The sequence below is a fragment of the Hypomesus transpacificus genome, chromosome 9 (assembly GCF_021917145.1).
Source record: "Hypomesus transpacificus isolate Combined female chromosome 9, fHypTra1, whole genome shotgun sequence".
NCBI classification, from domain to species: domain Eukaryota; kingdom Metazoa; phylum Chordata; class Actinopteri; order Osmeriformes; family Osmeridae; genus Hypomesus; species Hypomesus transpacificus.
The window spans coordinates 3,240,433-3,264,776 of record NC_061068.1 but is presented as its reverse complement, the minus strand read 5'-3'; the positions used below and the strand labels follow the sequence as shown (position 1 = coordinate 3,264,776).

The 24,344-nt window shown below is 49.1% G+C and overlaps 1 protein-coding gene across 1 annotated transcript in view; it reads right to left on the bottom strand.

The window, feature by feature from the left end:
• Positions 1-24,344, bottom strand: part of LOC124471417 (metabotropic glutamate receptor 4-like) — a 124,692-nt gene that overhangs the window by 51,284 nt on the left and 49,064 nt on the right. Inside the window, exon 3 of the mRNA XM_047025895.1 lies at positions 5,222-5,438. Within this exon, the coding sequence (XP_046881851.1) occupies positions 5,222-5,438 (217 nt within the window). The remainder of the gene's footprint in view (positions 1-5,221; positions 5,439-24,344) is intronic.

The window sequence follows — 24,344 nt, the reverse complement described above, 5'->3', positions numbered from 1 at the left end:
CAGTTCGATTGCCGGCCGAGCCAAATGACGTTGTGTCTTTGGACAAGGCACTTCCCCCTACTTGCCTCGGGGGAAATGTCCCTGTAGTTACTGTAAGTCGCTCTGGATAAGAGCGTCTGCTAAATGACTAAATGTAATGTAATGTTTTCGGACCTCTTCTTCAACGGTGTCTGAGAAGTTGTCATGCGCCATGATTCACCGTAAAGAACAATCGCAAGCCAGGGTCATTAATATACTGGATTAGCATTCATGAGGTGCTTTGCATTGACCATTTATGGTTAAAAATGGGTGTGTTCAGGGCGGGATGAAATGCTGATTCACTTACGCACACTTGTGGGTAATCTGTGATTTATAAAGGGAACATTGCTTACAGATGTGCGTACGCACGGTTTTATAAATCAGATTTTTGGGGGGCACAAGCCATTTTAGGCTTTTGGGCGAACGTACACTTTTAGTAAGAATCCTACGCACATTTTCATAAATGAGACCCCTGAGCTGTGAAAAATAACGCATAGGGCCCTCACTAAGTCTGCCTGGGATAAATTGACTAGCACAGTAGCCAAATGGATTGCAAAAAGCTGTACATTCATATTGTTGAGGACGAGGGGTTCACCAAAGTTTTGCGAGTGGCAGCGGGGGACTCGAGCATCAAAGCACCGCAAAGACGCACAATATACACATATACCGAGAAAATCTGTACTATGTGATTAATCATGATTAATCCACAGAAACCTGTGATTATTTTGATTCACATTTATAATCATTTCACAGCCCTAATAAAGACACATACTATATAGTAGTATGGTAGATACTATATACACCAGGGTCAAAGTCCTTCGTTAACTGGCTTCTCTTTGGCTTGTACTGTTCAGAAGGTCCAGCTGATCCCGGCATCACATCAGCCCTGCCTCAGGGAAGGAGAACAAGATGGATGGGCCATGATTACCCCGGCACGCGTACGGCTCAATTAAGGCAAGTAGTGTAATTGTGTGATCCAATCACAACAGAACACAGCTTGGTCATTAGGTTGCTGTCCGACCCTCAGGTCATACACGAGTGAGAGAAGAGGGACAGATTAGAGGGCTGTACAGAGAGATGGAGGGTGTCCCGTCTTGTTTCCCAGACCCTTGTCTAGCAGGTGACTGTTTATCGGGCCCCACAACTTCAAATACCTTCAACAAAAAGGTGGGTTTGGGTGAGGTTAGAATTAGTATTACGATTACATTAAGGGTTAGGATAGTTAAACCAACCTGTGTGTGTCTCAGGTCGTGTGTGTATATGTATAAGGGGCTCGTCTGTGTGTGTGTGTTAGGGAGACCCCAAAGTCCTCGCAGATATGATACCCCCACAAAATAGATGTGTGGATTGTGTGCGTACGTGGCCTTGACTCACACACAACACACACATGCAAACACTACACACACATACACACCTGCACACACACCACACACATACATATAGCCAACATATCTATTTTGTGGGGGTTTCATATCTCTGAGGATTTCCTTTGTGGCCTCCTTCACACAGACAGGGCCTCTGTTAGTGGAGGTCCACTGCTGATGGGAGACAGCCCGGTGTTTATCAGGCACTCTCATTAGGGCCCTCATTGACAGTGCGTTTCATTAACTTGATTAATGGCATCTCTTAGGCAATGCAACGCGGTAATCAACATCTCTCTATTGAAGAGGGGTATCTACAGTCAAAGGCAATTCTCAGCAGGTCATTTGCCCATTACCCTGCACTTAACTACTCTGGGCTGCTCTGCTCTGGCTTGGCGGGGCGGGGGCTGGGTAGGGCTGGTCTGGAAAGGGAGGGGGAAGTGGGGAGAGGGGTGGGAAGGGAGGACGGGAGGAGAGGAAGGAGGAGGGGAAGGGAGGAATGGAAAAGGAGGAGGATAGGGAGGAGCAGGGGGTTGCAGGAGGTAGTGGAGGGGGAGGAGGGGGGAGAGGTGGAGGGGGAGGAGGGGGGAGAGGTGGAGGGGGGAGAGGTGGAGGGGGAAGAGGGTGGTGGAGAGATCTAACACCCAGCTTCACACCCTGACCAGGGGCATGCAGCAACAGCAGCCCAGACCATCAGCTCCACCTGGCTCCCACTTCCAACACTCTCTCCTCCTCTACACTCCTGCACTAGGCCCCTCTCTCCTCCTCCTCTACACTCCTACACTAGGCCCCTCTCTCCTCCTCCTCTACACTCCTGCACTAGGCCCCTCTCTCCTCCTCCTCTACACTCCTACACTAGGCCCCTCTCTCCTCCTCCTTTACACTCCTACACTAGGCCCCTCTCTCCTCCTCCTCTACACTCCTACACTAGGCCCCTCTCTCCTCCTCCTCTACACTCCTGCACTAGGCCCCTCTCTCCTCCTCCTCTACACTCCTGCACTAGGCCCCTCTCTCCTCCTCCTCTACACTCCTACACAAGGCCCCTCTCTCCTCCTCCTCTACACTCCTACACTAGGCCCCTCTCTCCTCCTCCTCTACACTCCTACACTAGGCCCCTCTCTCCTCCTCCTCTACACTCCTACACTAGGCCCCTCTCCTCCTCCTCCTCCTCACTACCCCTCTCTCCTCCTCCTCTACTCCTACACTAGGCCCCTCTCTCTCTCCTCCTCCTCTACACTCCTACACTAGGCCCCTCTCTCCTCCTCCTCTACACTCCTACACTAGGCCCCTCTCTCCTCCTCCTCTACACTCCTGCACTAGGCCCCTCTCTCCTCCTCCTCTACACTCCTGCACTAGGCCCCTCTCTCCTCCTCCTCTACACTCCTACACTAGGCCCCTCTCTCCTCCTCCTCTACACTCCTGCACTAGGCCCCTCTCTCCTCCTCCTCTACACTCCTACACTAGGCCCCTCTCTCCTCCTCCTCTACACTCCTACACTAGGCCCCTCTCTCCTCCTCCTCTACACTCCTACACTAGGCCCCTCTCTCCTCCTCCTCTACACTCCTACACTAGGCCCCTCTCTCCTCCTCCTCTACACTCCTACACTAGGCCCCTCTCTCCTCCTCCTCTACACTCCTGCACTAGGCCCCTCTCTCCTCCTCCTCTACACTCCTGCACTAGGCCCCTCTCTCCTCCTCCTCTACACTCCTACACTAGGCCCCTCTCTCCTCCTCCTCTACACTCCTGCACTAGGCCCCTCTCTCCTCCTCCTCTACACTCCTGCACTAGGCCCCTCTCTCCTCCTCCTCTACACTCCTACACTAGGCCCCTCTCTCCTCCTCCTCTACACTCCTACACTAGGCCCCTCTCTCCTCCTCCTCTACACTCCTACACTAGGCCCCTCTCTCCTCCTCCTCTACACTCCTACACTAGGCCCCTCTCTCCTCCTCCTCTACACTCCTACACTAGGCCCCTCTCTCCTCCTCCTCTACACTCCTACACTAGGCCCCTCTCTCCTCCTCCTCTACACTCCTGCACTAGGCCCCTCTCTCCTCCTCCTCTACACTCCTACACTAGGCCCCTCTCTCCTCCTCCTCTACACTCCTGCACTAGGCCCCTCTCTCCTCCTCCTCTACACTCCTACACTAGGCCCCTCTCTCCTCCTCCTCTACACTCCTACACTAGGCCCCTCTCTCCTCCTCCTCTACACTCCTACACTAGGCCCCTCTCTCCTCCTCCTCTACACTCCTGCACTAGGCCCCTCTCTCCTCCTCCTCTACACTCCTACACTAGGCCCCTCTCTCCTCCTCCTCTACACTCCTGCACTAGGCCCCTCTCTCCTCCTCCTCTACACTCCTACACTAGGCCCCTCTCTCCTCCTCCTCTACACTCCTGCACTAGGCCCCTCTCTCCTCCTCCTCTACACTCCTGCACTAGGCCCCTCTCTCCTCCTCCTCTACATTCCTACACTGTAGGCCTTCAGTCTGGTCCCTGCTGTCCTTTCTCCACACACCATTTTTACATAGCACATTTCAAAGTGTTAAACATTTAACACCAGAACTGTTCATTTTGCTCGTTAAGTGCTTATACACATCAGATGGAACTGTGCGGATGCGCAGAGACAGCAGGAATGACACAGCCACTGTCCAGAAGGTAGAATGGGAACATTGATGCTTCCAGAGTGTGTTTTGCTAGGCACGGCGCTGCCACATCTCAGGCACAAGGCGCAGTGCCACAGTAACAATATCTTACCTGCTGTGCAACGATAACCACATCTCAGCTATCCAAGAGCATCTCAACAAAAACCACATCTCACCTATACAGCAACTCAACAATAACAATGCCCTATCTACAGGGCAGTGGGAGGGGAGGGGTCAACCCTGCTCTGCCCTGGACCAGAGCAGGTCTGAGGGGTTACAGGGAGAGAGAGAGAGAGAGAGAGAGAGAGGGAGAGAGAGAGAGAGAGAGAGAGAGAGAGAGAGAGAGAGAGAGAGAGAGAGAGAGAGAAAGAGAGAGAGAGAGAAAGAGGGAGAGAGATAAATCAATCTGAAAGAGAGAGCGTAAGACTGAGAGAGAGTTCTTAACCGATGTAACATTTTTTTGTTTGTTTTCTTTAACAGAAAGTTGTGTTAAAAACACACACGACACCAGCTATTGCTTTTCTGAAGTTGTCTTGTGGATCACTGGCTCGGTTTCTCAACCCGATTCTGTGGAACAGGGTGAAACCAGAGTGAACTAATTCTGAGGCTCGCTTGACAGAGATAGATGGCTGAGGGGGTTTCAACACCAAACCCAATCAATCACACTGCTCAATAGTGCTCACACAAACCTATGATTTTTTAAAGCATTTTCTTTGGACTGGAAACCAAACAAAGTACATTGCTGCCTGTTTGAAACAACTGTTTGACTTTGGGTAGTGTGGTTTTGTGGAGGAAAGTCTTTACACTGGATGGACGCAATGTGAACGCACACGGATCCTCATATAGCTGCATTCATTATGCATGACCTGCGCACATGCTACTGCATGGCCTACTTGTCTTTGATTGTGGTTTAATGAAGAGGTTCTTCTGAATGAATACATTTACATGTAAGGACACTGTTCACATTCATCTTGGCCAGATTTCTAGATGTTCCCATTGCTGGTAATACACTGTGCAAGGTCACTTAGTCGAAAAGAGCTGTGATTGGTCAGGGGAGCCCGGGTGTCTCTATGTCATCAGGGGCCATCTTGGTTCTAGTTAGGCTCAGGGTGGTGATGTACGTTGTGTGTGTGTGTAATGTACGGTGTGTGCGATGTATGGTGTGTGTGTGTGTGTGGGTGTGTGTGTGAGATGTTGCCTCACCGTCCTCCCGGGACTTCTGGATGAAGGCGTCCACTCCGCTCTCGCCGTAGTTGCCCTCGGACGCCACGGTGGAGACGTAGTTCCAGCGCATGGCCTTGACGATGTCCACCATGGCCTGGGCCTGGTACGTGTCTGGAGGGACCACGCGGGAGAAAAAGTCGTAGCGAGTGTTGTCACTCAGCTCTGGAGCTGTGGAAGCATAGCTCACCTGAGGGATCTGGGGAGGGGGGAAAGAGAGGGGGAGGAGAGGGAGAGGGGGAGAGGGGGAGGGGGGAGGAGAAAGGTGAGCCTAGATACAATTATCCAACAACATTAGAAGAGAAGGTGAATGTTGGGGGATGTGGTAGTGAGAAGAGAGAGGAATGAGGGGAGAGAAGAGAGGAGAAACAGACAGGAGAGTAAATGCGTTCTGACAGAGAGGACTGTTGGAGTCATGTGGACTGCCTGCCCTTCCCCACTGGAGCCAGAGCCAGTGTCCCTGCTGCCTCCCACTGCCCTCCTCTACAGGCCACTGTGGGGGGCCTCCTGGCTGGGGGACAGGGAACGGTAGGGGGCCTGGCTGGGGGGAGGCAGGGATAGATAGAAAGGTGAGGTTGAGGGGGGTCCTAGATGGAGGGTCCAGAGAAGGGGGGCAGGGGAGATGGGGGGGCTCCTCCTGGGTGGGGGGGAGCAGGGATAGCTGGAGGGGGTGGAAGAGGGGGGTGCCCAATGACTGGGAGCGATTACTAGTGTGTCCAAGCACCCAGCGGCCTGGACCAGTGCAGCAATACGTGGACACAGCGAGGAGCTGGGTGGGACTGCCTGGAGGACTGCCTGGAGGACTGCCTGGAGGACTGCCTGGAGGACTGTCTGGAGGACTGCCTGGAGGACTGCCTGGAGGACTGCCTGGAGGACTGCCTGGAGGACTGCCTGGAAGACTGCCTAGAGGACTGTCTGGAGGACTGCCTGGAGGACTGCCTGGAGGACTGCCTGGAAGACTGCCTGCCCGGAGGACTGCCTGGAGGACTGCCTGGAAGACTGCCTGGAGGACTGCCTGGAGGACTGCCTGGAGGACTGTCTGCCTGGAGGACTGCCTGGAGGACTGTCTGGAGGACTGCCTAGAGGACTGCCTGGAGGACTGCCTGGAGGACTGCCTGGAGGACTGCCTGGTGGACTGCCTGGAGGACTGCCTGGAGGACTGCCTGGAGGACTGCCTGGAGGACTGCCTGGTGGACTGCCTGGAGGACTGCCTGGAGGACTGCCTGGAGGACTGTCTAGAGGACTGCCTGGAGGACTGCCTGGAGGACTACCTGGAGGACTGCCTGGAGGACTGCCTGGAGGACTGCCTGGAGGACTGTCTGGAGGACTGCCTGGAGGACTGCCTGGAGGACTGCCTGGAGGACTGCCTGGAGGACTGGGACACAGGCCTCCCTCCAGGACAGTCTTCTCTCTAACAGGTTAACACCATTTTCATGTCATCATTTTTAAGTCGTCCCCAAGAAAAAAGTGTCTGATTGGTTACGCAGCAGGTGAACTGTGTTGACATGACCACATTCCTTCTCCTCGTTCTGACTCAGCTTATAGGGAAACAACAACTTCTATAAAAATGAATGAACTAAACAATAACAAACTGTTACATTACCTGCTAATTATTAGCAATTACAAGTCATGTTTACCTTCACTGTTTCATAATTTGAACAGTGACCCATGCAGAGATGTTGGTGAGTAGGTGAGTTATTATCTCTACATGCACCACATGTCGCTTTGGATAAAGGGTGTCTGCCAAATGAATAAAATATGTATGAATTGCAAATACACAAGCATGCAACCACACGTTGATCAAGTTTGTTGATATTTCCACATTAGCCAGTAGCAGACTTGGCCGTTGTTTTTGGTTAAGGGCTATTAACCAAATCAGACAAGAAATTGTCCAACAACAAATGTGCATTCTGTTGCACACAGCAAAACACGAAATGAAACAGACTTGTTTCCTTCTGTATCATTTGGCACAGAATATTTTGTTTGTGACCGCTCTGTGGCCTACCATGGCGCTAGCCTGGGGTACAGCAGTACTGTGTCCTACTGTAGCACTTGCCTGGGGTACAGTAGCACTGTGTCCTACTGTAGAGCTAGCCTGGGGTACAGTAGCACTGTGTCCTACTGTAGGGCTAGCCTGGGGTACAGCAGTACTGTGTCCTACTGTAGCACTAGCCTGGGGTACAGTAGCACTCTGTCCTACTGTAGAGCTAGCCTGGGGTACAGTAGCACTGTGTCCTACTGTTGAGCTAGCCTGTGGTACAGTAGCACTGTGTCCTACTGTAGGGCTAGCCTGGGGTACAGGAGCACTGTGTCCTACTGTAAAGCTAGCCTGTGGTACAGTAGCACTGTGTCCTACTGTAGAGCTAGCCTGGGGTACAGTAGCACTGTGTCCTACTGTAGAGCTAGCCTGGGGTACAGCAACACTGTGTCCTATTGTAGAGCTAGCCTGGGGTACAGCAACACTGTGTCCTATTGTAGAGCTAGCCTGTGGTACAGCAGCACTGTGTCCTACTGTAGAGCTAGCCTGTGGTACAGCAGCACTGTGGCCTCGCTGGCCCCTGGTTTGAGACGGATCCAGACAGACAGATTTGAGGAGCGGGTCCCTTAAGTGCCTCAGACTTCAGAGTGCTTCGTTTTCCCTGATGCGTCACTGCGATGGAAACATTATCATATGGAGCAAATATACAATAATGGACCAGAGCAGCTGTCGGTCTGTGTCCGACAAGAGTGCATTCACATCCTAGGCAAATCCACTCTGGACACTTAAGATGCAGAAACGCGGGAAAAAAAAGCATAATGCTCATTCAGGGCCACATTTACTAACAGGATTGCGCCCATTTCAGGCGTGAAATAGCGGGTATAGACATAACACTGTATTTACAAAGGCAGCACACTGGAGTAAAAACGCAGATTACCGCTGCTGGGAGGGTACAAAGGAGTCCTTTGGTGTGTATATTTCTAGCTCCTGTTCGCTGAACTTTTTTTTTCTTTCCTCGAATCACCCATGGTGGCAGTAACATGCAGGCGATTTTTCCAGTGTTTTAACGGCGCACTATTTAACAATAATGGGTGCTTATTGTCCGACGAGGATCTGGTTTGAGAAATACCACGCAAAATGTGGAAATACACCGTGCGCTATGTGCGGTTGGGCAAAGGCGCAGATTAAGCTGCGGTCGTAATGTTAGTAACTGAGGCCCTCCGTGTTAAGTTTGTGTGAGTCCAACACGGACATTTCAGAGTTGTCTTTCTCAGCTCACCTCCCGCTTTACTGCACCCCCCCCCCCCCCACCTCCCGCTTCACTGCACCCCCCCCCCCACCTCCCACTTCACTGCACCCCCCCCCACTTCACTGCACCCCCCCCCCCCACCTCCCACTTCACTGCACCCCCCCCCCACCTCCCGCTTCACTGCACCCCCCCCCCCACCTCCCACTTCACTGCACCCCCCCCCCCCACCTCCCGCTTCACTGCACCCCCCCCACCTCCCACTTCACTGCACCCCCCCCCCACCTCCCGCTTCACTGCACCCCCCCCACCTCCCGCTTCACTGCACCCCCCCCCCCACCTCCCACTTCACTGCACCCCCCCCCCCCACCTCCCGCTTCACTGCACCCCCCCCACCTCCCACTTCACTGCACCCCCCCCCCACCTCCCACTTCACTGCACTCCCCCTCCCACCCCACCCCACCCCCAGACTATTTTCAGCGCAATGTATTTACAGTGTAGTTGTTCGTGGGTGCCGCGTGTATGTTTAGCTGAATTCCCTAACCACCAGAGGCTGTGTTGTGATCCAAGCTGCGTTCAAGCGATCCCTTTTTAAAGATCCCTAATGCTTTAATCAGTAGAATTAACCTTGCATTAGCAGGGCGTCTATGAGAGCTGGCATTGCGAACAGAAGAGGGCCGCTAATTAGCATTTGCACCAGTTTCTCCGTGTCGAGAGGAGCCAGCTGAGGTGGCCCGGGCATCTGATCAGGATGCCTCCTGGACGCCTCCCTGGTGAGGTGTTCTGGGCACGTCCCTCTGGGAAGAGGTCCCGGGGAAGACCCAGGACACACTGGAGGGACTATGTCTCTCGGCTGGCCTGGGAACGCCTCGGGGTCCCCCAGGAAGAGCTGGTGGAAGTGGCCGGGGAGAGGGAAGTCTGGGCCTCCCTGCTTAGGTTGCTACCTCCGCGACCCGACCCCCGGACAAGCGGCAGATAACGAACGAACAAGTTTCTCCTGCAAAGCTGGGGGAGAGGAAATGACCTGACCAGTTCTACCTCTGGTTCCACCCTGCAGAACACAGAGCAGAGAACAGCTAAGTGAAGTTACGGGAAGAAGGCTGCAGCATTTGTGCAGATCTACACAGGTGGCAAATGGCTGAGAGGTTAGGGAATCGGGCTACCAATCAGAAGGTTGCCGGTTCAATTCCCAGCAGCAAAATGAAGTTGTGTCCCTGGGCAAGGCACTTCCCCTCCTTGCCTCGGGGGAATGTCCCTGTAGTTACTGTACGTCGCTCTGGATAAGAGCGTCTGCTAAATGTAACTGTACACAGTACTGTAAGCATGTGGGATATTGTGTGGGAAGTTGAATGTTTAGAGCATTTGACTACAGATCGAAAGGTTGCAGGTTTTAAAAACCTTTATTGTATTTTTTTGGTGACAGTACTGTATCGTTCTACGCAGTTATGTACTCTAAGCATACTTATTATTAATGTTATTATTATTATTGCAGGAGAATTTTGTTCCATACAGTTATACATGAGCTGGTTACAGCTCAGTGGTGGAGCACAAGAGGTTGCAGGTTCAAATCCCCCTGGATGTTGCATTGGACAAAAGCATCTGCTGAATGACCATGTTTTATTAAGCTGGTATACAGTAGGTAGTGCACTAGGCAGTGCACTAGGCAGAGCTGGTATACAGTATGTAGTGTGGAGTACAGTTAGTTCCAGCCACACTAGGCCTCCTGGGTTCCTAGCAGAAGAGAGAAGCCTGTTAGGTGATTCGATGTGCTGGGTAAGGACTCACCACACACACACTCACCACACACACACACACACCACACACACACACACACCACCGACTCACAAACACCACACAGACTCACACACCAAGCATATACACCACACAACACACAGACGACCACACCAAGAACACACACTATGAAGACACACACTTACACACAGACATACACACCATGCATGCACACCACACAGACCAACAAACCACACTGACACACACAGATCAACGCACACCACACACTGCCCCACTCTGGGATCCAGGCCAGGGATTCTCACAGTTAAAACTTTTTAGTCAGGTCCCCCTTTGAAGATGAAGAAAATGTCAGCCCCCCCCCCCAAGCACACACATACACACAGACACACACACACACACCACCACCCCCCCCCAAGCACACACACACACACCACTGCTACCCCTGAAAATTATTCTATCCTTTTTCTATAACGATTTTCCTCTCCTTGAATCCCAACACACTCCTCCCCCCATCCCCCTCCCCCAACAGACTGGATGGTGCTGCCTCTACAGGCTGGGTGGTGCTGCCTCTACAGACTGGGTGGTGCTGCCTCTACAGGCTGGGTGGTGCTGCCTCTACAGGCTGGGTGGTGCTGCCTCTACAGGCTGGATGGTGCTGCCTCTACAAGCTGGGTGGTGCTGCCTCTATAGGCTGGGTGGTGCTGCCTCTACAGACTAGGTGGTGCAGCCTCTACAGGCTGGGTGGTGCTGCCTCTTCAGGCTGTGTGGTGCTGCCTGTGGTTGAGTGATGGGTGCAGGATGTGCTGTTCTACATAACGTGTGAAGACAAACATATGGACTCCGACGCAAATAGAATTTGTGAGCCAAGCTGTTTAATCACTGTGACTGTGGAGCCTAAATGTTAAAAAATCTGATTTGTGTAGGATGACTCACTTTTGTCATATCAAGAGCAAATGTGTTATTAAAATCCCTTTTTATTATTATTAAATTGAAATTGTTGCTATCTTTTTTTGATCAGTATCATTCTGTCTGTGTTGATTGTGGCATCTTTGACTTGTGAAAGGATGCTCTTTTTCATCTCTTGAATCCTGTTTTTTCAATTTTTATTCTGAACGATTAAAGCTTTGTTTCCACTTAGAATTGCTGTAGTTCAATTGACTGTTTCAGAATTGTTCTAGCTCAACTTCCTGTTTTAACAGTTTGTAGTTGTGGAAGAAAAGTCATAAAGAACCATTACTTGAGGCAGTTTGAGATAAAATGACATAACAACTGTTATATTAAAACAAAAGACAGTTTGATTACCAGAGATGGGAAGTCATGAATAAATACTTTGTTACTGTACTTAAGTTCTGGTATCAGTACTTCACAATTTATTTTTCTGACAACTTTCTACTTTCACTCCTGAATTGTTTTACACAAATATCTGTACTTTCTACTTCTTACATTTTAAAGCCAGACTGGTTACTTTGGTTTTAATCTGTATTTGGTGGCATGATCGATATTATTTCTTGTCATTAGGCGCCTTTTTTCATTTCCATATGAATCTACCATGGAGCAAGGAAAAAGGCAACAAGGAGAATGTTTTCCCCAAAAAGTTACAAATAAAAAAGTTTGCATCATCGATGAGTACTTAATGAAGACTCTATTATACTCTACTGTATTCTAATGTACTCTGCTCTGCTTTACTCTACTCTGTTTTAGGCTTCTCTGTTCTCCTCCCTTTTCCTCCTCTCTCCTCTCCTTTCACTGCCTGTGTGAAAAAATACTTTTGAAAAAAGCTTTGACAAGTTAGAATTTATTTTCTTCGAAAAAACGTTTTGAAGGATTGAAAAAAAAAAATAAGGGCTTGGAAAAAAGTTTAAACAGTTCGATCATTTATTTGAGAAAAAAAAACGTTTGGAAAAAGCTTTCAAAAGGTTGATAAAATAATTTTAAAAAAAAGTTGTGAAAAGAATGTTATAAAAGTTTTTTTTTTTTTTACATTTTATTACAAAAAGTTTTGAAAGGTTGAAGAAATGTTTGCGAAAAAATTTTCAAATAGTTTTTTTTGTGACTTGAATAGAAACATTTCTGATCCCCCACGGTTATATCTGAGGGAGATTTTTGAAATGAGTCAGCGTCAAAAAGGATTCCTGGCGAATGCAGTGCATTTTTGTATTGATATGATGTGAGGTCCAGTTACACTAAAACAGGTCATGTCTACTTTTCACTTAAATATATGTCAGAGCCCACACTTACTTTAATTTGAGTGAAAAAGTGTAGTTAGTACTTAAACTTTGACCAGTCTTTTTAAACATGAGTATCTGTACTTGTACTTGAGAGCAGGATGTCTGTTGATGAATTCCTTCCTGTGTGTTGTTTCTATAGCTCTCTCTGTCGGTTAGAGGTCCCCATGGATACGATGCGCGTATTCAGTCGCAGTAAATACGAATTTGCGCTTGTTCAATATCAGGTTCAATAAACATTGAAGCCTCAATACCTCGTATGAATGTGTTGTCACACAAATCTTAATTTTCGCGGATAACTGATTGAATCCTGTCTTTGGGGGACAAACGCTGGTATATTTAGGTCCTCATTATCACACTTTCACACACATATCACATGTGATCTGTCTCTCAAAGTGACATCTCCTTCTCCAAATGTCTCATTTACAATTCAGATGTTGCCCTATGCCATTAAGACATTTAACCAAAGCATCAGAAATACGCCCCCAGATTAAACTAGATAGAAACAGAGAGCAGGCTACGACCGTGTGGACGCAGAAAAACTTCAATTACATGTTCTCTCTCTTTCTACCTCGTCATTATAAATGATTGGTGCCATATTTCCCATGAGGTCTGAATGTTCTCCTGTTTGCAGGCTAGTCTGAGTGCTCCTGGTCAGATGCTTGTTGAGACAGTGAATGGTTCAAATCAAGGTGAATGCAGTATGTTTCCGTCTGCAAATTATGATGATAGCATGCATACATTTGCCTACATTAGCCTCTCTAATATACCTTCTGAATAAGTTGCATGACAGAAAAAAGGGAAAGATAGATCCAAAATGGGGTCAGGCCACACAGTTGGGTGTGTCAGTGCTTCTGCATCTGCAGTATTTCGCATGCTAAAGGACTAAGGAGCCCCACGGCTAATATCTAGAGCACTCTCATCCTCTCCAAAACATTCAGCTGTACAGAGAGGAGAGGATGGAGCCTGAAGAGAGACAACCTACCACACAACTCTCCTCTCTACGGACGTCACAATCAAAGACATCCATAGCAGTAAAATCCCCAGAATAAAAGGAAACATCTAATGATGTTAGACCAAGAGTAAGGGAGTAAGGCTGAGGAAAAATCAAGTTCTAACTTTAATGCTAAATCAATCCTTCTGATCCTGCATTCTTCATTGAGGACCTTTCACATACCGTACACCTTCTAGAAGAGTTCTCTCAAAACTGATTACATCAAACTATTAAAGTAATCCAATCTCTTAAGTAAATAAGAAAAAAAACGATTACAGCAATTGATTCAATTACTGTAATAAATCGTATTAAATATTATTTGCTTAAAGAAATTGCTTAGAATACTTAAATAGTTTGATGTAATCAGATTCCACGAAAAGGTTTGACTTCTGAATTTATTGGGTTTCCATTGAAGAACACAAAACGTTCAGTCAGGTACAACAGTCAGGGAGCCAATCAAAGCTCACCAAGTCAGGGAGCCAATCAAAGCTCACCAAGTCAGGGAGCCAATCAAAGCTCATGTTTTTCTGCTCTTGCAGATGGGCCTGGTCACCCTCCAATTCAAACTGATTTCCCTCCAGCATTGACAAGTGCCAGGCCAATAACAACCGTTCAACTGACATGGGGCGGTTTTAATGCGATGACTGTACATAGGGACAGGCATGTTCGTAAACAGCCAAGATTATGTTTTGTTGCTCAGATTGGTTGTAGCTATCCAGTTCTATCCAATTGTGTCCAGAGATGTGTCTTTTTGGTCTGTACCCGTTGATAACTCCCCTTGGAATCGAAAATAAACTGAGAGGTTCCAGACTAATACGCATTTGCAAAATGGTCTGGTGATGCCAGGATAACACACAACTTATTCTGTAGTTACAGTGGATTTCACACTATCTTTAATGAACAATTCTCAATCACAGCTATACTCTAACAGATTACAAATGATACTGGGGGTTATTAAACATGTACGATGCTGATCAGCCAACCTGTAGTATTTCACCCCTCCTCACTCGTACAAGCCACTGTTTACACTGAGAGCAGATGCAAATGTGACATTGTTTCTGTCAAGCTAAGTGCAGCAGCACATAAGTGAGCCTGAAGACAGGCAGGCGTGTCCTGCATGATGAGGAATCTATCCCGCCGGAGGATGGCCAGCGAGCGTTACAGTAAGTGGATATGGAGCGACTCCAGTCCAAGTTTCAGGCTTGCCACACAACGCGATGAATTTCAATTCGTTGTCATTTCCCCCATTTAAAAAAAATAAATGTACCTTTTTTCGTTGTTGGCGCTCGCATCTTATCTGTTTGTTTACGTTGACGCCTCTGACTAATCATACAGGCGAAACCCATTTTTGCCACAGCTGTATAACTGTCAACGCTCAATTTAAGATTGATTAGGAGATTGAGCTTTCAAACTTTTGCAGGCTAATCTATTTTGCTCTCAGATAAAGCAGTTGGGTATGGCTGTCTGGCCAGTATAACGCTCTCTCCTCAGAGAGTGATAACATCTCAAAGCGTCCGTTAGACCTTTTCATAATACTTCCATCTCTCAAATGTGACCTTTAGAAAGTCGTGCAGCTCTGTTGCATTGTGGGAGCTGTGGAAGCACAGCCAATAAGGTTCAGAAAATAATTGATTGGCACCCCCATGGTCCAATCATGCGGACCATCCAGGGGAACGGAGCCTCTCTTATTGGCTCAGTCAAAGTAAAAGGTTGCAGTCGTCCCAAGTTTGGAGATGAAGTGAAGTGATTAGGAGATGAACCAGTACGCTGTTACCAGACAAACAAGACATCATTTTTGCATGATTTACAGTCTCAGACCAACCCACATCATCAAGATAGTCGGTTTTGAACCACCTCTGCTACAGTCACCGCCAGTCCAAGAGGCTAGTATACCTTTAAGTTAGCTATGAGATGGTAGTTCGGTTTCTGACTGGCCCCAGATCCTCCCCCCCCCCCCCACACACCAAACACACACTCATCCCCTCTGACTCTGCTCATCATCCCTCTGACTCTGCTCATCATCCCTCTGACCCTGCTGATCATCCCTCTGACTCTGCTCATCCCTCTGACTCTGCTCATCATCCCTCTGACTCTGCTCATCATCCCTCTGACCCTGCTCATCATCCCTCTGACCCTGCTCATCATCCCTCTGACTCTGCTCATCATCCCTCTGACTCTGCTCATCATCCCTCTGACCCTGCTCATCCCTCTGACTCTGCTCATCATCCCTCTGACTCTGCTCATCATCCCTCTGACCCTGCTCATCCCTCTGACTCTGCTCATCATCCCTCTGACTCTGCTCATCCCTCTGACTCTGCTCATCATCCCTCTGACTCTGCTCATCATCCCTCTGACTCTGCTCATCCCTCTGACTCTGCTCATCCCTCTGACTCTGCTCATCATCCCTCTGACTCTGCTCATCCCTCTGACTCTGCTCATCATCCCTCTGACTCTGCTCATCATCCCTCTGACCCTGCTCATCATCCCTCTGACCCTGCTCATCCCTCTGACTCTGCTCATCATCCCTCTGACTCTGCTCATCATCCCTCTGACCCTGCTCATCCCTCTGACTCTGCTCATCATCCCTCTGACTCTGCTCATCCCTCTGACTCTGCTCATCATCCCTCTGACTCTGCTCATCATCCCTCTGACTCTGCTCATCCCTCTGACTGCTCATCCCTCTGACTCTGCTCATCATCCCTCTGACTCTGCTCATCATCCCTCTGACTCTGCTCATCCCTCTGACTCTGCTCATCCCTCTGACTCTGCTCATCATCCCTCTGACTCTGCTCATCCCTCTGACTCTGCTCATCCCTCTGACCCTGCTCATCATCCCTCTGACTCTGCTCATCATCCCTTTGACTCTGCTCATCATCCCTCTGACTCTGCTCATCATCCCTCTGACCCTGCTCATCATCCCTCTGACTCTGCTCATCATCCCTCTGACTCTGCTCATCATCCCTCTGACTCTGCTCATTATCCCTCTGACTCTGCTCATCCCTCTGACTCTGCTCATCCCTCTGACTCTGCTCATCATCCCTCTGACTCTGCTCATCCCTCTGACTCTGCTCATCCCTCTGACTCTGCTCATCATCCTTCTGACTCTGCTCATCATCCCTCTGACTCTGCTCATCATCCCTCTGACTCTGCTCATCCCTCTGACTCTGCTCATCATCCCTCTGACTCTGCTCATCCCTCTGACTCTGCTCATCATCCCTCTGACTCTGCTCATCCCTCTGACTCTGCTCATCATCCCTCTGACTCTGCTCATCATCCCTCTGACTCTGCTCATCCCTCTGACTCTGCTCATCATCCCTCTGACTCTGCTCATCATCCCCCTGACTCCGCTCATCATCCCTTTGACTCTGCTCATCATCCCTCTGACCCTGCTCATCATCCCTCTGACCCTGCTCATCATCCCTCTGACCCTGCTCATCCCTCTGACTCTGCTCATCATCCCTCTGACTCTGCTCATCATCCCTCTGACTCTGCTCATCATCCCTCTGACCCTGCTCATCATCCCTCTGACTCTGCTCATCCCTCTGACTCTGCTCATCATCCCTCTGACTCTGCTCATCCCTCTGACTCTGCTCATCATCCCTCTGACTCTGCTCATCCCTCTGACTCTGCTCATCATCCCTCTGACTCTGCTCATCCCTCTGACTCTGCTCATCATCCCTCTGACTCTGCTCATCATCCCTCTGACTCTGCTTATCATCCCTCTGACTCTGCTCATCCCTCTGACTCTGCTCATCATCCCTCTGACTCTGCTCATCATCCCTCTGACTCTGCTCATCCCTCTGACTCTGCTCATCATCCCTCTGACTCTGCTCATCATCCCTCTGACTCTGCTCATCATCCCCCTGACTCCGCTCATCATCCCTTTGACTCTGCTCATCATCCCTCTGACCCTGCTCATCATCCCTCTGACCCTGCTCATCATCCCTCTGACCCTGCTCATCCCTCTGACTCTGCTCATCATCCCTCTGACTCTGCTCATCATCCCTCTGACTCTGCTCATCATCCCTCTGACCCTGCTCATCATCCCTCTGACTCTGCTCATCCCTCTGACCCTGCTCATCATCCCTCTGACCCTGCTCATCCCTCTGACTCTGCTCATCATCCCTCTGACTCTGCTCATCATCCCTCTGACTCTGCTCATCATCCCTCTGACCCTGCTCATCCCTCTGACTCTGCTCATCATTCCTCTGACTCTGCTCATCATCCCTCTGACTCTGCTCATCATCCCTCTGACTCTGCTCATCCTCACCATGAGAGGGTCAGAGTGGGTTCTGCTGTGGCATGCTGGGATATTCGATAAAGCGTGTGTGTTTGTGTGTGTATGAGTGTGTTTGTTTTTGTGTGTGTGTGAGATTGAATGTGAGAGTGTGAGTGAGTATGTGTGTGTGTATATATGTTAGTGTGTCTGTGAGAGAGTGAGTGTGTGTGTGTGATTGTTTGTGTGTGTGATTTTGTGTGTGTGAGTGTGTATGTGTGTGTCCCAATAGAGAGCTGTTCCAGCTATTGATTTGTTTGTTACACAACCCTCCTCTCAGTCTGTCTCTGATTCGTTGCTGTGACCTGGAGAGTGACAAGCACACCATCGCTGAGCCTCAGTAAAGATCATGTGATCCAGTCCTTAAGACACCTGGGGATCAACAGTGGATTTACACAGGAGGAGGGGAGCACAAAATGGGAAAACGCAGGTTTTTGTCAAACAGGCAAATCTGGCGTTTGTTTGACAAATTGCAACTGCAGGTATTTCAGGAAAGGGGATGTTGATGAAATATGAATGGAGGCGTCCTGGCTTTGTTTGATCTTGTCAGACAGGATGCTGATGACAGCAGGGTGGTGTTTGCTCACAGACCCAGGGGATCCTCAGCTGGGCTGGGCGGAGCTACGACAGACAGGCTGGGCTGGGCGGAGCTACGACAGACAGGCTGGGCTGGGTGGAGCTATGACAGACAGGCTGGGCTGGGCGGAGCTAGGCAGGGTGGGTGGAGCTATGACAGACAGGCTGGGCGGAGCTAGGCAGGGTGGGTGGAGCTATGACAGACAGGCTGGGCTGGGCGGAGCTAGGCAGGGTGGGTGGAGCTATGACAGACAGGCCGGGCTGGGATTTCCTCGCAGGTATTTGGTGTATTTTTTGTATTTTTTCAACGTCATTATCAAAAGGTTTGAGATCGTCGCCATTTCTGCAGAGAGCTCCACTCCTCTCCACTTGGTGATGTGATCCAGAGTGCTTTTAAAGATTTACAGGGATTACAAATGATGACACGTCGATATTACTAACCGCCATAAGGGGGCGGGATGCTGAGCACTCGAAAAGTTTGTCCATGTTTATAGTCGATTTTTTAAGGTGACTTTTCCCCAACCAAGAACAAAGTTGGAGAGGCTTCATTAATGGATCCCCCCTGTTGTTTCTCCTCTGTTGTTTAATGAATAAAGACTAAATTATTGACAATCTCGAGGACCGTTAATTTTTAAAACGGGCCTGTGGTTGACAGCAGTTCTTTGGCTAATGTGGGTGATATATTTGCAGGGAGAAACACCTCCTGCTTAATTGTGGTGATTAGCATCAGGCGTCCCTTGATTTACCTTCAGCGCCCCGGTTCTGATGTTAGAGGAAGAACTGAGGGGAGGGGAGGGGAGGGGGGGGGAAGGGGAGGGGAGCCAGGGACTCCATGCCCCACACTCATCATCCTATAGAACTATAGGAAACCATAGGTATCTGTCATGGGATATTCAAAACATGGATGAAGCCAGAAAAAATGTGTAAGTGGATAAAGCCCCTCTCCAGTGCCTCAGCTAGTGTGTGTGTGTGTGTGTGATGGTTCCTCCTTGTTAGAGCAGGCCAAGCTCTCCAGGAGCCTTCTGTTTTCCACCACTACTCAACCAGTCCTGGGTGTCCATTATTCAGTGGGTTTGACTACCGTGAGCACTACAACTTCCATTAGACCCAGCAGCTATGACAGGTAATAAGATTGTGTGATGCACGGTAACAATGCTGAATCTCTCCCAGGTAGGCTATGTTACAGTATATTGGGACAACTCTGCAGAAGTTGACAGAATGGAGCCAGCTACCACTAGGCAATACAGACAGTAGTGAAGTTACCCTCCACGATCAGGGAACACCTGCCATGGAGGTTTAGATTGATCATGCTGTTAATGTTGGGATTGGAATCGACCCTCTTTGAGCTTTGTCACCCGAGGCCTTGGAGGCTGCAGCCTCTGGGACACACCTGGCTGCCGTACAGAGGGGAGCGGGCTGGGTCCTTACACCCTGCAAGACCATGCTTAGAATGATTCAGACATTTAGGGGGGCCACAAGGGGGTCCAAGCTTGTTGTTACAGGGGCACTTGTCTCCCCTCCCCCAGAAGTGCCCCTGCTCTGCCCCTCTCCTGTCTTTAAAGAGCAGGGTGTGTAAAACATAACATAAACAGGAGGGCAAGCTGCTGGGCGGCCATCTGCATTATTAAAAGGGTACCATAGGCTACTACTGTACAAACAAGCCTGGTCTTCAGGACTTGTCTCTGATCACTCTGTGGGGGCGAGTCGGGCGTGGGGGGGGATTCCAGGTGTTTGATTCCTTCACCCTCCTGCTTCTCACAGATGGGATTGAGGGACACAAAAATACGAAAACCTGACCTTGCATTTTAGCAGCTTTATGTTTGCTTTCTCACATGGCGGAGAGGGGGAGGGAGGGGAGGAGGGGGGAGGGGAGGATAAGGGAGGAGGGGGGAGGAGGGAGGGGAGGATAAGGGAGGAGGGAGGGGAGGAGGGGGGAGGGGAGGATAAGAAAGGAGGGGGGAGGGGAGGATAAGGGAGGAGGGGGGAGGGGAGGATAAGGGAGGAGGGGGGAGGGGAGGATAAGGGAGGAGGGGGGGGGAGGATAAGGGAGGAGGGGGGAGGGGAGGATAAGGGAGGAGGGGAGGATAAGGGAGGAGGGGGGAGGGGAGGATAAGGGAGGAGGGGGGAGGGGAGGAGGGGGGAGGGGAGGATAAGGGAGGAGGGGGGAGGAGGGAGGGGAGGATAAGGGAGGGGAGGAGGGGGGAGGGGAGGATAAGGGCGGAGGGGAGGATAAGGGAGGAGGGAGGGGATGATAAGGGAGGAGGGGGGAGGAGGGAGGAGGGGGGAGGGGAGGATAAGGGAGGAGGGGGGAGGAGGGAGGGGAGGATAAGGGAGGAGGGGGGAGGGGAGGTTAAGGAAGGAGGGGAGGATAAGGGAGGAGGGAGGGGATGATAAGGGAGGAGGGGAGGATGGGGGAGTAAAAGAAGAGAATAGGAAGTGTAAATGATGGTGGAGTCGAGGCAGAAGCACGGAGCCTACTGCCGCATGGTTACGGTAGATAAGCTGGATCCCATTGACAGCCCCTGCTCTTTTTACAGTGGCGGGCAACGTGTTATTGGCAAGTCTGTAAATAGTCTTCCCACCCTGCTGAATGAGCTGGAGAACTGCTCCAGCTGGAGACAATGCCATTGGTCACAGCATGTGGTTGGGAAATGGAAAGGGTTTGAGCAGTTTGCTTCCACCATGAAATGTTCCTTTTCCCTTTGAGGAAGGTGCACATCTTTCTAATGAGACCCCTCTATCACAGCTCCTGTCAGGACTCACACTGTAATTACCACGTGACTCAGATCATCTTTGTTGTGCAACCGCTGGGAATTCTAATGTTGCGTGTGCGCCCTGCATTTGAAGTGTGTGGGTCTTTAAATATCTCCTCAGAGGAGTCCCATCTGATCCGTCATGCTGCTCCTGTGTTAATGTGGCTGAGGAGGGAGGCAGGTCAGGTGACTAACGATGTCACCACAGGTGGATGAAGGGAGGGAGGGAGGGAGGGAGAAATGAGGAGAGGGAGAGGTGGGTGAGGAAGAGAGGAGGAGGGGGGGAGGGAGGGAGGGAGGGAGGGAGGGAGGGAGGGAGGGAGGGAGGGAGGGAGGGAAGGAAGGAAGGAAGGAAGGAAGGAAGGAAGGAAGGAAGGAGGGGGTGCTGGTTTGATGCTTCCGAGGCTGACACAGGGTAGCACCACCAGAAGAGCTACTCCTTCTGCAGCAGAACCAGATCCTCTGATATCCTCTCTTAATTAGCCATGACAGGCAGTCAGACAGCAGTTCCAATTTCATCTATTCACAATTATGACAGTGGGATGAATATTGAATCTGGCACATTGCAGAAGGACCTGACACATCTAGGAAACGCAGGAAAACTAGTTCACACACGTAATGTCCTTTTAATTAGACTGAGAATGTTTTTGTTGTTTGGTTAATGGGGTCGTTTTCAGCAAACATGTTTGTGGCAGTGTGAAAAAACTTAAATCCCCTTTGATGAGGGTAAAACATTTGTGAATTCTAAACTTTCAGAAAACTTGATCTTTCGAGTCCAGTAATGTTCTATTGTTGTTGTTCTGTTTAAAAAAAACTAAATTATTAATGCGCTTTCTTTCTGTCTCTTTTCCCTCTATCCCTCTACCTCCCTCTGTCTCTCTTTCTCTCATTATCCACCTCTCTGTCTCTGTCTCTCTATGTCTCTCTCTCTGTCTCTCTCTCTGTCTCTCTCTGTCTCTATCTGTCTCTCTCTCAGTGTCTCTCTCTCTCTCTGTGTCTCTCTCTCAGTGTCTCTCTGTCTCTCTCTCTCTGTCTCTCTCTGTCTCTCTCTGTCTCTGTCTCTCTCTCTCTCTGTCTCTCTCTCAGTGTCTCTCTGTCTCTCTCTCAGTGTCTCTCTGCCTTTCTCTCTGTCTCTCTCTGTGTCTCTCTCTCTGTCTCTCTCTCTGTCTATCTCAGTGTCTCTTCATCTCTCTGTCTCCAAGAGATTACAAAGAAAAGTATAAAAATCATGCAAACGGGAAATGTATCTGAGCATTTCATTTCAAATCATAGTTCAACTCTGGCTTCATTCATTAAGTAGTGAAAGCCCTTCCCGCTAGGAACTTAGGATTTCCATAAGCTCATTAGTGATCATATTGCTCCACAGAACATTGGGCTTGAGCAAGCAATCATTATGCCACTACTGTATAAGGCAGCACAAACAGAAATATGTTAATTAATAATGCCTTTGTGAGTAAGCTGATTCAAATTCCAAGAGGATAACAATGTGCTAAATCCAGTTATACATTTCAGAATTAATGCAAATAGATCAGAATGTCCTCCACCCACCCACAGTTAAGAGGACAGATTTTCCAGTTGAGTCTTTATGAAAATGAACGTTTTTCTTTGTTGGCAGTAAAGCAGTGAAATCCCAATCAGGCTGTGAGTCCCTGAGGAAGGCTATGAATTAGACACCCCGTGGGAGGAACTGGAGAGCAAATCAAACATCCCCAGTGTCCAGTCTCCAGACCTGTGGGTTCAGTCACCACATCAGCCCTACAGGTGATCATCAGAACATCTCGATCACATCAGCCCTACAGGTGATCATCAGAACATCTAGATCACAGCTTTTGTCGCAGGTCATTCCAATCCCCTCTCATCTCATTTGTGTGAGTCAAACATGGCTATATCCTATTTCCAAACATAGCTTTCCCAAATACATCCATTATTCCTTTACCAAACACAGCTATAATTCCATTACCAAACACTGCCTTTAACCCTTCCAGAACATGGCTGTAGCCTATTTTCAAACATGACTATTTACCATTTCCAAACATGGCTCTATATCCCATTCTAAAACTGGTTGTTCCCATCCTTGATTGTGATTGTCGATATATCGCATTCCATGCCGTTGTAAAATCCAGCATAACCTCACAGTTTGTCCTCATAACATTTTTTTACATTCTATATTACTGCGCATCGAATATTTCTAATTGAAAAAGATGGCAAAGATGTCCATCTGGCTGTTGCGTGGCAACGATTTATGTAAGAACTATACTTTGTAGTAGCGGAAGAATGACGGTTTATTATTAAACTATTTTGTTTCTAATAGTTTTTATTTATGAAACCATATCAAATATTTGTAGTAACAGTTTTAGAAAAGCAATAAGCCCCGCAAGTCCGTGGTTTACGCTGACTTTAGAACAGGTAAGGGGGTTTTCTAACAACTCCCCTTACCTGTTCTAAAATCAGCGTAAACCACGGCCTCTTGGGGCTTATTGCTTAATTTCCAAACATGGCTATAATTAGTTTCCCAAACATAGCCTTTAACCATTCCAGAACATGGTTAGATTTCATTCCAAGCATGTCTGTTTGTCATGTAGGTCAGACGTGGCTCATGATGACCTGCGCTTCCTGTCTCTCCATTACAGTAATCCACCTTTCATGACAAACAGGAAGTGGGCTGCCTCTTGGTCAGCTGCATGTCCTCTCAAGGCCACCGTAGGTTCTCAATCTGTTCTTTTTTACAGGAACTGATCCTTGGGGAGGAGACAGGGGTGTGGAGGGGGGGGGGGTAGTGGATCCGGTGACAGCAAGAACCTCAAACTGACCTCACCAAGGTTTCATGGTGGTTAGAAGTTTTATGACAGTGCAGGTGACGACCACATAACCCCCCCCCCCTACAGGGGTTCACCTGTCTCACCTGCGAAGCCCTGTCTCAAGGACAACTGTTGGATTTAAGCTTCAAACTGTGCAGATTTTTTTTTTTTTGGAATGCTTGCCCTTGCTTTCACAGGCGGTGCATCTGAACACTCTCTCTCCTTCATCTGCTTCAGATCTCTCACATTAAAAGCTGTGATTTTGCTCTGCCAACCCTTCAGAGATTTGAAAGCATAAACTTTTCATGAGATACAGTCGACTACCTCAAACCAACCAAGGAGGTGAACTGCAGGTTTATTTATTGTAAAATAAAAAAACTACATGGCAACCAAATATATAACCAATATTACAGCAGCACAGATAATTATGATTCACACTTCTTCGAGTGATTGTTGCTGAATGTCCTCGTTTGAGACAGCGGTTTCGGACCTGTTTTTAGAACAGTT